Source organism: Oryctolagus cuniculus, chromosome 9 (genome assembly GCF_964237555.1).
Source record: "Oryctolagus cuniculus chromosome 9, mOryCun1.1, whole genome shotgun sequence".
Lineage (NCBI taxonomy): Eukaryota > Metazoa > Chordata > Mammalia > Lagomorpha > Leporidae > Oryctolagus > Oryctolagus cuniculus.
Window position 1 is genome coordinate 61,031,972 of NC_091440.1, and position 12,337 is coordinate 61,044,308.

General features: G+C 38.7%; 1 protein-coding gene across 1 annotated transcript in view; it reads right to left on the minus strand.

Annotated features, from left to right (window-relative positions):
- Positions 1-12,337, minus strand: part of VWA8 (von Willebrand factor A domain containing 8) — a 407,530-nt gene that overhangs the window by 331,633 nt on the left and 63,560 nt on the right. The window contains exons 3-4 of the mRNA XM_008260014.4: positions 12,079-12,209; positions 7,636-7,746 (exon numbers count right to left, since the gene is read on the minus strand). Coding sequence (XP_008258236.2) covers positions 7,636-7,746; positions 12,079-12,209 — 242 coding nt within the window. The remainder of the gene's footprint in view (positions 1-7,635; positions 7,747-12,078; positions 12,210-12,337) is intronic.

The following is a 12,337-nucleotide window of genomic DNA, read 5'->3' on the forward strand; positions in this document are numbered from 1 at the left end:
ACAGAGGAAGAAAGAGAGATCCTACCCACTGGTTCATTCCCCAAATGGCTGCAACAGCCAGGGCTGAGCCAGGCAGAAGCTAGGAGCTTCATCCAAGTCTCCACATGCGTGCAGGGGCCTAAACATTTAGGCCATCCTCCGCTGCTTCCCCAGCAGCAGTGACAGAGAGCTGGATCGAAAGTCGAGCAGCCATGACTCAAACGGGCACTCATGTGGTATGCAAGCTTTGCAAGTGGCTGCTTAACCCACTGCACCACAAGTTCTTCTTCTTCTTCTTTTTTTTTAATTTGGAAGTCAGAGTTACACAGAGAGAGGAGAGGCAGAGAAAGAGAGAGAGGTCTTCCATCCACTGGTTCACTCCCCAATTGGCCGCAACAGCTGGAGCTTCACCTATCTGAAGCCAGGATCCAGGAGCCTCCTCCAGGTCTTCCAAGTGGGTGCAGGCCCAAGGACTTGGCCATCCTCTACTGCTTTCCCAGGCCATAGCAGAGAGCTGGTTTAGAAGTGGAGCAGCCGGGACTTGAACCGGCGCCCATATGGGATGCCAGCACTGCAGGTGGCAGCTTTACCTGCTTTGCCACAATGCCAGCCCCACAAGTTCTTCTTTTTAAAAAACTTAATTTATAAACTGCCTAGAAAATCAATTCCATAAAAAATAATAAAGTGGGGACCGGTGTCATGGCATATAAGGCAGTTTGAGACCAGATGCTCCACATCCGATCTAGCTCCCTGTTAATGTGCCTGGGAAAGCAGTAAGGATGGCCCAAGTGTTTGGGCCCCTGCACCCACATGGGAGACATGGAAGAAATTCCAGGCCTCTGGCTTCAGGCTGGCCCAGCTCCAGCCATTGTGGCCATTTGGGTAAGATGAAAGATCTCTCTTTCTCTCTCTGTCTCTCTTTCTCTGTAATTCTTCCTTTCTATTAAATAAATAAATCTTTAAAAAAAAAAAGCTCAAAAATGCAAAATACTAAATAATGACGGGTTAAAGGATTCACAGATGTGTGGTGTCATTATAGGCAAGTGATTATCTCCTAAAAACAATAATAAAAGTATCTTCTTAATAGTAAGTAAATTATAGCAAATATTTGCATGGACAAGAATGGTATCAATTGCAACATTTTCTTTACAGGCTGTAACTTATTTGTTGCTTCAATACCTTTCTGCTTTTCCACATCACTCAATTTATTGATATCTTGCAGAAGCAATAGCCAATAAACAAACAAACAAAAACACAGCCTGCCTAATAATTATCAATGCAAATTAAAGTCTACCAGTCTGGCAAAGCATATACATAGAAATATTCAATGCTGGCCGGCGCCGTGGCTCAATGGGCTAATCCTCCACCTAGCGGCGCTGGCACACCGGGTTCTGGTCCCGATCGGGGCGCCGGATTCTTTCCCGGTTGCCCCTCTTCCAGGCCAGCTCTCTGCTGTGGCCCGGGAAGGCAGTGGAGGATGGCCCAAGTGCTTCGGCCCTGCACCTCATGGGAGACCAGGAGAAGCACCTGGCTCCTGCCTTTGGATCAGTGCGGTGCGCCAGCCGCAGCGCGCCAGCCGTGGCGGCCATTGGAGGGTGAACCAACGGCACAGGAAGACCTTTGTCTCTCTCTCTCTCACTATCCACTCTACCTGTCAAAAAAAAAAAAAAAAGAAAAAAAAGAAATATTCAATGCTGGTAAGAGTCCATGAGATAATTATCAATACTGCACTAACTAGACTGTGAGTCAGTACATCCTTTCTAGAAAGCAATTTGGCAATATATACATCAAGACTCAGGAAAATGTCCAGACTGACAGGAAATGATACTTCTAGGATTCAAATCTTCAAAAAATTAGCAATGATAACAAGATACAAATACAATGATACTCACTGATCTGTTATGTATAACAGTGAAAGCTTAAGAGGAACCTAAATGACCAACAACATGGGAAGGTGGACAAAATGACACTGTTAAATAAACAATGGTTCTGAGAGGAAGGAAAGAGAGAAGATAGATAATAGGTAACAAAATACAATTAGGTAGAAGGAATAAGTTCCACTGTTCTATAGCACAGTAAGGTGACTATGTAACAATAATTTACTGTATGTATCAAAATAGCTAGAAGAGAGTTTGAATGTAGCCAACATAAAGAATGATAAATGCTTGAGGTGCTAGAAGTAATAATTATCCTGCTTTGATCATTAGACACTATAAACATGTATCAAAACATCACATTGTACTCCATAAATATGTACAATTCTATTTCAATTAAAAATATAAATAATGGCTGTGGGGAGCAACTCGGACTAGACTAAGTTACTGGAATTAAGACATTCTATGCATCTGCTCTCCCACAATATGGCGCTGGGAGAGGAGTAAACAGCTTCTACGCAGCTGTCTCTCGCCAACTTGAGTGATGACCTGCAGGAGCTGATCCTGCTCCTGATTGGAAGAGAGCAGCGTACTCGGCGTGTGGGTAGCAGAGTTGGGATTGGTGGGGGAGGACTATAAAGGAGGAGAGAGACAACACGCACGAGGAACATCTAAGAGGAACACCTGAGGAACATCTGAGCAGCCCCCGAGAGAGCCGGCCGGCGGTGTGCCGCTCCCCCGCGGAAGTGGGGAAAGTGGCAGGGGTAACTGCCCTTCCACAGAGGTGGAAGGGACGGTAGCCAACCCGGGAAGAACCAGCAGCAAACCCGGGGAGGGCCGAGCAGACAAAAGAACAGCACAGGGTCTTGTGTCGTTCCTCCATGAAGAGGGGAAACGACATAATGGTGCCGTGACTCGGATAGGAAACCTAGGCAGGGTTTAGTGTCATTCCTCCACGAAGAGGGGGAGCGACAAATGGCATACCTATTTGATGAAATATTGTACAGATACTAAAAATCATATTTATCTAATGTCACAGGGACATGTTTCCTACAAAAATGCTAGGTTTTAAAAAACATACAGTATAAATGATATATATGGAATACCATTTTCGTAGAAATTATTCATTATTTATGATAAATATATTTGCAATAGACAGAAATATTCAGGAAACCTACATGGTTGTCCTCTAGTGTGGAAGACAGATAATAAAGGTGTGAGCAAAGAAACAGTAACTTTAATTCATGGTAAGCGCTGTGAAAATGACATTTGTAACATGACGGCACAGGGCTGCACAGTACATGTGGAGAGGGAGTGGGCACTGACCAGAGGATATTTTTGTTAAAATATTGAGGGAATTTATTACCTGGATTTTGAGGAGACAGGAATTTAAAGTAATGGAAGAAGATGATACCAAGCAGAAGAAATACATGTATAAGGAAACATCACTGGAGCTGCAACCTCAAAGGCAACATACAGGGTGAAACAAGATGAAGCAGGCAAGGATTAGATCCTATGGGATGTTGTAGGCTGCATTATAGGGTCTGGATTTTATTCTGGGTATAACAGGAAGTTATTGCATGCCTTTAAGCAAGAAATTGATAGTATCTGATTATGAACAGCACACTTAGGAAATATTAACTGCCAGACAATAAAATGGAAGAAAAAATATGAAAATCTGGTAAGAACTTCCAAACAATGACTTGGAACAAGCCAGAAAAGAGGACCAACATTTCTATACTTCAATCACAAGCTCTGAAGGTATCAGTGTATTATTATAGCACAGTAAATTAACTAAAGTTCATCATAATGAGTTGTATTCAAGAAGAAAACATAACACTATAAAATACTACCATATGTTTACATGATACTTTAAATATTTTATAAACTATAATATATATATAATCTGAAAATACACTTTTTAAAATGGCAAGGGAAGTGTATCATTTCAAAAGGTTTTATCTAAATTATTTTATTTTCTGTTCCAAGAAATCTTTACCGTATCAATAAATTTAGTTGCCTAAACAATTCAGTTTTGAAAAGCTAGTTTAAAACAATGAACACATAGAAATCTACTTTCGCTCCCACACTACTTGTATTGCAACAGTCAAATCAGCTATGAAACTGATTTTAAAACTCTACCAAAGCAAGCAAGTTATTTTACTGTCATTTAAATATAGTCACATCTCTTTACCTCTCTCCTCAGGCTATTATCTCAACTTCTAATTCCCATACTCATCTCTTCACCATCCCAATTCTTGTTCTTAGCCAGTCTGGGACAGAAGAAAATGTAGGAAAATTTCTTTAAAAGCTTCTCAGTTGGAGGTAGTGTGAGGTATATACAGCCCCTGTGTGTATCTAAATATCATGGGCAAGAAACACATGGAACCAAAGGCTGTGTGTTTAACAAAAAAAATCTAGAACCTAAAATTTTAATATTTGTTTTAACTACAATATTCCAGATTTTCTATTAGCTTAAAATTTTCAAGTGTATTAAAAATGTATGGATTGCGGCCAACACTGTGGCATAGAAGGTCAAGTCTCTGCCTGCAGTGTCGCCATCCCTTATGGGCACCAGTTCAAGTCCTAGGTGCTCCATTTCTGATCCAGCTCCCTACTAATACACCTGGGAAAGCAGTGGAAGATGGCCCAAATACTTGGGCCCCTGCACCCATGTGGGAAAACCAGAAGAAGCTCCTGGCTCCTGGATTTGGCCTGGCCTACCCCTGGCCATTGCAGCCATTTGGAGAATGAACCAGCAGATGTAAGCTCTTTCTCTCTCTCTCCTTCTCTCTATGTATCTCTGCCTTTCAAATAAATAAATAAATCTTTAAAAAAAAAAAAAAAGTATGGACTACCAGTTCATATATTTTATAAAAATAAACCAATAGGAAATTTAGTATACTAAACATGCTTAATCAAGTAACTCTATCAACTACTCCAAACAGTTCACTAAGAAGTTCAGTAAAAATGATCCTGCGGTTTAATATCTACCTTTGGCAGAGATAACCAACTGGAAAAAGAAATCAGGACTAACCTCCACCTTACTTACCAAGTGAAATGCACATGGTGTTGATTCTAAAAATAATTACAAGCTTTTGAATATAAATATATTTTATCATGTGCTTATTATGTGGATCACTAGGTTTAGAATACACACTACTAGATTGAAAGTCAAAGTCAACAGAGCAGAAACAGAAATCCAAGTTCATATTTCAAAAGGCATTTATTCACAAAGAAAACATAGCAGGGGTTTTAAAAGTGCGTAAAGTGATGAGCACAAGAATCTCTTGGTCACAAGAAAGAATCTTCCACAATAGGACTGGAAAGACACATAGAAAATCAATGCAGGTGTTTTGCATAGCAGTTAAGCGCCAGAAAAGACACCTACATCCCATATTAGTACGCCTGGGTTTGAGTCCTGTTTCTGCTCCTGATTCCAGCTTCCTGTTAATGCAGACCGAGGGAGGTAGTGGTGATAATGCAACAAAAACGGCTGTCTACACTACAGTCCAATAAAGAAACTAAATGATCTTCTCTCTCCAACCTTTTAATGTGGAACAGTCCTTTCTGTTTTGGTTTTCATGACAATGAATTTTTTGAATAGTCCAAGCTGTGGTCTTACAGAATATCACTCATTCTAGATTGGTCTGATTGTTGACGTTAACATTAACATTTTAGGCTACAACTACTAGGTTGTAGCGCTGTCCACCTCTTACTGAATAACAGCAGGGTTCTAAGTGAGCTTGTATAACAGTGACTGTCAGATGAGTTAGTTAAGAAAAATAATGTCACATCTGTCCATTATAAATGTGTATTTTTATCCCATTTGTAATCAGAAATAATCTATGAAATGCTGACAGCATATGAATAAAATGTATTCTTTTGAAATATATTTGTATACTTCATCTACATAGGATTACTTATAAAAAATATTTATTTATTTGAAAATAAGAGAAACAGAGAGAGAGGGAAAGACAGAGAGAGAATTCTTCCATCTACAGGTTCACTCCCCAAATGGCTGAAATGGACAGGGCTGGGCCAGGCTAAAACCAGGAGCCAGGAGCTTTCTCCAGGACTCCCATGTGGGTGACAGGGACCCAAACACTTGGGCCATCATCTGCTGCTTTTCCCAGGCCAGGGAGCTGGATCAGAAGTGGAGCAGCAAGGACACAAACCAGCATCCCTGTGGGATGCTGGCCTTGTAGGTAGCAGCTTAACCAGCAATGCCACAATGCTAGCCCCAGGATTACTTTTAATTGCAGAAAATCTGAACTTAGAAATTCCCACTTGGATGATGCTAGGTTACACCACCATCATATTAATGGCAACTACCAAATCTCTCCATTTTTAGTACCTTTTTTGTTTGCAAGTAGTAAATAATCTTTGAAACCAGGTGAATATCTTGTTGCCCCCAAAATGTGCCACTCAGTGGTTTCTTACAGTTACACTCTTAATTATAAAGTAAGGGTGTGCCTGCAATAAAGTTTCAAATTCAAAGAACTATGAAGGGCCCTTCCTTCCAGTCCTCCAGCCACACTTCTGGAACACATTTGATGTCCTCTCTGTTAAATGCTTCATGTGCATCCCTTTGGAAGCTTTCAATGTATTCACAAAGCCAAATGCATTTCTTTTATTTTTCAATCACAGATGGGAACATATTATAGGTACTATCTTGCAACTTCATTTTTTTTTTTCACATAGGTTCTGGACTTCTTTCCTATCAGTGCATACAGATTAGTTAACCTCATTCTATTCTTCTTACCATTACTTAGATTATTAGTCTCTTAAATGTACATTATTACTGTTTTCAGTTATCACTTTATGATTTCAAACAATGCTGCAATAAATATCTTTGGTTTTGTGTCCTTTTTGTGAATATATTTGGAAGAAAAATTGTTAGAAACCTAACTTCTAGGACCAAATGTACCTGTCATTCCTTTTCTTTTGATAGATGTTGCCAAATTTTCTCCTAAAATTGCATCACTTTCTGCTGCCCCCAAAAACAATGCCATTTCCTCATGCCTCCCTCCTCATCAACACTGGACATTAGCAAATTCTTCAATCTTTACCAATCAGACAAGTGAAAGAAAAACAGCAGCTCACTGATGTTTTAATTGTCACTTTTCTAAACAAGGAGGTCAAGTACCTTTTCATGAATTGATTGGGTATTTGAAATATTTTCTCTTTGAATTGCTTGTTTAGTTTCCATCCTATTTTCTATAAGGCATTCTGCATGGACAACAAATACAACTTCTTTCAAGCAATGTACTAGAAAAATATACATAACAAACTTCATTATAATAGTCCTACTACTTCAGTTGGTAATCTATACCTAGGACTCCTTCCTACAAAACCTGTGATTCCTATAGTATATATTTAAGTTCACTACCTTTAGTCTGTTTTTACCCAATTGACCTTTAGATTGAGAATACTTTAATAAATGTGTAGCGAATTTTCCATATCAAAATCTTATTTTTTAAGAAAATTCAAATTTCTATAGGCAAGTAGTAGGAAGCAGCTGAAAATGAAGAAATCAGCATATTGATCTTGAGCTGATACTTTAGAGCCATTAATTTCATCTAGGGTTTCTCATTTGGTACTAAATCAAGAAGACATTTCCAAGAAAAGCAAAACCAAAAAACTAAATTAAATCTGTCTAGAGAGAGCACACTACATCTACCTTTCACCATTACAAGAGCTACTTTTATTCTACTTAAAAAATCAATTTTGTGTATCCCTGGAGTACACAGGCCCGGGCTGGAGTGTGAGAAGAACTTGCCTGATCAATGTAAAAAGCCGTGCCTGCGCGGATCTCCCGCCGCTGTTTGAGATCCGTTTCCGTCGTGTCCCTTGACAGCGCAATGTATTCAACCTCTCGCTTGGTCAGCTCCTGGAGAACAAGAGTGAAATTATTCCAAAACTCAAATCAGACTCCCAGCATACGATTTGGTGCAAGTTATCTGGCAATGCCCCTGCCCTACAGAAAAGCATTTTAAACATAATTGTGGGACTAGTGCTGTGGTGCAGCCTGCAGTCATAGGGACCAGTTTGCATCCCAGCTACTCCACTCCACTGGCTGCTCCACTTCCGAGAACACCATATGGGTCCCGGTTCTAGTCCCAGGGAAAGCAGCAGAGGGTGATCCAAGTACTTCAGTCCCTGCACCATGTAGAAGACCCTGATGAAGCTCCTGGCTCCTGGTTTTGGGGGTGAACCTGCAGATAGAAGCTCTCTCTCCCTCTAACTGCCTTTCAAATAAGTAAATAAATCTTTACAAATAAATAAATAAATGTAATTGTGGATGAAAAAATCATTTACGTTTCATCTTTGAGAAAAATGTAATAAATTGAACATTAACCAATATATGTAAATAACTCCTCAGAGCTCTACTTCTGTACTCAATCCTACTATAAGCAATAAGAATGAAAATTAGATATTAAAACCTTAATTTCCCCTAGAGAATGCTTTTCAAATATCCTGAGTAACAATCTGAAAGTACTACTTGATTTTCCCATAAACTACTATAGCTGTTTCTGTAAGGAATGTTTATCTTTTTTTAAAAAAAAGTGATTAAAAACAATTTACTTCATTGACCAATATTTACCAAGTGTATACAGAATGTTAGGTGCTTTACCCAGTATGAAATTAAGGTCAAGCCCAACAGTGAGATCAATAGGCACACACAGCTGAGGAGGGACACAGAACAGGAGAGACAGGGGGAGAAGGAAAAAGAGAAGATGAAAGAGGAGAACAAGAAAGAGGGGAGGAGGGAAAACCTTGTTTCTTCGAAAGACAATACGTTTTAAAGGGAAACCAACCAGAATCAATTTCTTGCATGACAGTTCATCCTCCTTCAATTCATTTTGTCCTACACGTAACAGCTATGTAAAAGAAAAGTCTTTAAAATTATTTTTATTATCTTCTTTTTCACAGTGTTGAATTAAGAACAATGACATTCTCTATCAAGGCTTGCAATAAGTTTTTACTAAACAGGGCAAACCAATTACTTTACTGGAACATAAGGGAAAAAGTTGAATGTGCATGCTATTAACAGTGAGAGGTAATATCTCTATACAAGGAAGATTTTTTTTCTCTACCTTATCTCAATTTGATTTCATAAAAATAAATTATTATTTAATTTTTAATGTGCTAGTTGCTAACTTAAAATGAGTACTTAAAAAAGATTATGGAAAACAAAATTAAAAGACAGGTTCATTTTGGTACAAAAATATTTTGAGTGTGCAGCAGCAATAATGGCATCCCATATTAAGCACTGGTTTGAGTCCCAGCTACTTCACTTCCAATGCAGCTCCCTGCTAATGCGCCTGGGAAAGCAGCAGGAGATAGTCCAATTACATAGGTCCCTGCCACCCATGTGGAAAACCAGGATGGAATTCTGGGCTCCTGATTTTGGCCTGGCCCAGTCCTAACTATTGCAGCCATTTGAATATTGAACCAGAGGATGGGAAATATCAACCTATGTGTCACTCTGCCTTTCAAATAAATAAAATGAAACAAAAAATGTTTTTAAATCATACTAATGTTTTCAGAATACATATTTTTCCTAAACTTTTTAAGGATCCCTTATATGCATGAAATTAAAAAATATTTTGCACCAAAATAAACTTAGCTTTTAATTCCTTTTTTCATGAACTTTTGGAAGTATCCTCATGTGTGTGGAAAGGATGAAAAATTTTAAATATAGAAAACACACAGAGCACAGTAGTGAAGACAAGATAGCAAGCAATGTCTCCCTAAATACAATGAACTGTCTGTGAGAATGCAAATTTGGAGTACGGTAGCAGTTTTTTCCTTTGAATAGATGCCTCTGCTGTTACTTCTGAAACACATCACCAGTACTTTTATGTCTTCTTCACTGGTTAGTTAATACGATCACCCTTACTGAAAAAATGGCATTCACAACAGGCATCCATTGCTTGAAAAGCTACGTATGCCTCTTAGTATGAAACTGTACCATATTACACCCTGAACTGCCGCACTGAGGAAAGTGAGAACATTATATCATACCCAGCACTGATGGCTTCCTTGGACTCTTCATCAACCATGACAAGCACCAAAGTCTTCTTTTTCTTTAATTTTAGTTTTTAATTAGTTCTTTTTTAACAGGTTCAATGTGACTTGCAGATACAATTCTAAGAACATGGTACTCTCTTCCTCCCTACTTTCTTCCTTCTCTCTTCCTCCCATTCTCCTTCCTTCTCCCTTTCTCTCCTTTAGTTTTTCAGGTAACAAACTTTAAATTTATTTTACAGTAAAAAGGCTTAATAGTTCACCAAATCAGAAGCTTAACAAGTAAAAGCAAAAATAACCTAGTTTAGTGGGAATACAGACAATGGCTTCGCACCAAAGTCTTCCAGGTGCTGTCTGATGAAAGAGGTATTATGAGCAAGCTCACCAACAGTGGCAGGAGGAGGTGGTGGTACTGGTGCACTGAGGTTTCTTGTTTGTTTGTTTGTTTGTTTGTTTTTAAGATTTATTTATTTATTTGAAAGTGAGAGTTTCAGATAGAGAGGAAAAGACAGAGGAAGGGAGAGTTCTTCCATCTGCTGGTTCACTCCTCAGATGACCACAACAGCCAAAACTGGGCCAGGTCGAAGCCAGGAGCCAGGAACTTCATCTGGGTGTTCCATAAGGGTTAGCAGAGGACCAAGCACTTGGGTTATCTTCTGTTACTTTTCCCAGGCCATTTGCAGGGACTGGATCAGAAGCTGGTTTGTTGTTTTTTTTGAAGGATCACAAAAATCACAAAACTTCTCTTATATGAGCTCAATATTAAATGAAGAAAATTATCAGTTCTCACTCATTCATTTCTCACTGGTTCAGCAGGCTTGTCCCCAGATTTCTCCCTTACCTTATCTACTCCTTGGTTGTAGCAGTACTCACTGCAGAGGCTAGTACTGAGTGTTAGCCTCAGCTCTACCTCACAACTAAAATTTGTGTAAGTATACCAGCTTCACACTTACAGATTTATGTTGCACTTTGAACCACCAAGCCTCCTAAAATCATCCAACCATTCTCCTTTCACAGTTTCAAAGAGCTTCAGAGCTTGCCAATGACAAAATCTACATCATATAGTGTGGCCTTTTAAAAGAGCAAGGTAGGGAGTACACATCTGAAAACCAAAGAGGTTCCAGACCTGGGAACCCCTGTAGCTGGCCCAGCATTCTCAGATGAGATACTTGTGCCTTACATATTAATGATCTCATAATAATACTGCAATGGCATGTTATACCACAGAAACTGGTTCTAAGGATAAATAAAAAAGTATGAAAGGAATGAGCTGGTGGGAGGTACGTTCTGATTCACCCGCTGCATTTTTGTCGTTGCTGCCTCACATTATTTTTGCAGTGTCAAAGTCAAGTCACCACCAGAAAAGAAAGTATACAAAGATCTCGGTAGCATAAAAATCAATCTTTTAAACAACAGAAGGAAGCTGTAAATAAAGATTTTTCTCTTCATCTTAAAAATAAAAAATCTTCAGAATACAGCACCTTCATGGGATGGTACACTCCCTCATGTCATTAGAATAATAATTATTAATGCTGATAAAACAGTAGGAAAGTCTTATAAATGTTTTTGATTGGGTTGAGATTTGAACATTTCAACTCAACAGCTCTGCAAGCATGTAAGAGGATAACATGCAGAAAGGGGAAACAACATGGAATGCGCAGTCTACCATTCATTAGCTAGATAACACTTGACTCATTTAAACTATGTGAACTGTGGAGGATTTCAGGGCAGGCTGGAGAACATGGAACATACAAAATATGCTCTAACAAATTTTAGGTTCCCTTTAAAGACTGCATACTTCAAATGCCCAGGCTTGTTCGAGTTTTTAAAATGTGAGTCGGGGGTAAGGGGATATTCATAGAGTACCACAAAACTAAGTTTTGTTCTAGACTTTCAGAGTTGTTGATTCTATCTACAAAGCTACTCATTTCCAGAATTTATAAATTTCCTTCTATAAAAATGGAGATTTCATAGTTAAGTTCAAAAAAATTAAAGCAATGAATGGCAAATGTATGTCTGTTTTTCAAACAAGTTTTGCCAAACCCTTCATAAGTAAATCATCCTCTGATGGTAGCATCTGTCTAAAGCAAGGACTAATTCTGGCAGTTTGTAGAATTCTAATTCAATGTAACTAATAACATAGCTGATCACTGTTTAGATCCTTAGGAACTGACAAGAATTGATTGCTTACCAAGTACTGCATAGCAATAGAGCGGCGAAGAGGTCCAGGAGGTCCTATTAGAAAGACATCTTGCCCCAAAAGATCCTTCTGCATTATCCATCTTAGATGGTGAACTACAGATTGAGCCAGAGAGTCTGAAACTTTCAGGAGAAAAAAAAAAAAGAAAGTGAAATTCAAATTGAACTACTACTTACAACACTAATCTGCAAGCAATGCAGACATTATAGTTTAAAATATATATATCTATATGTACACAGAGAGAAGCATA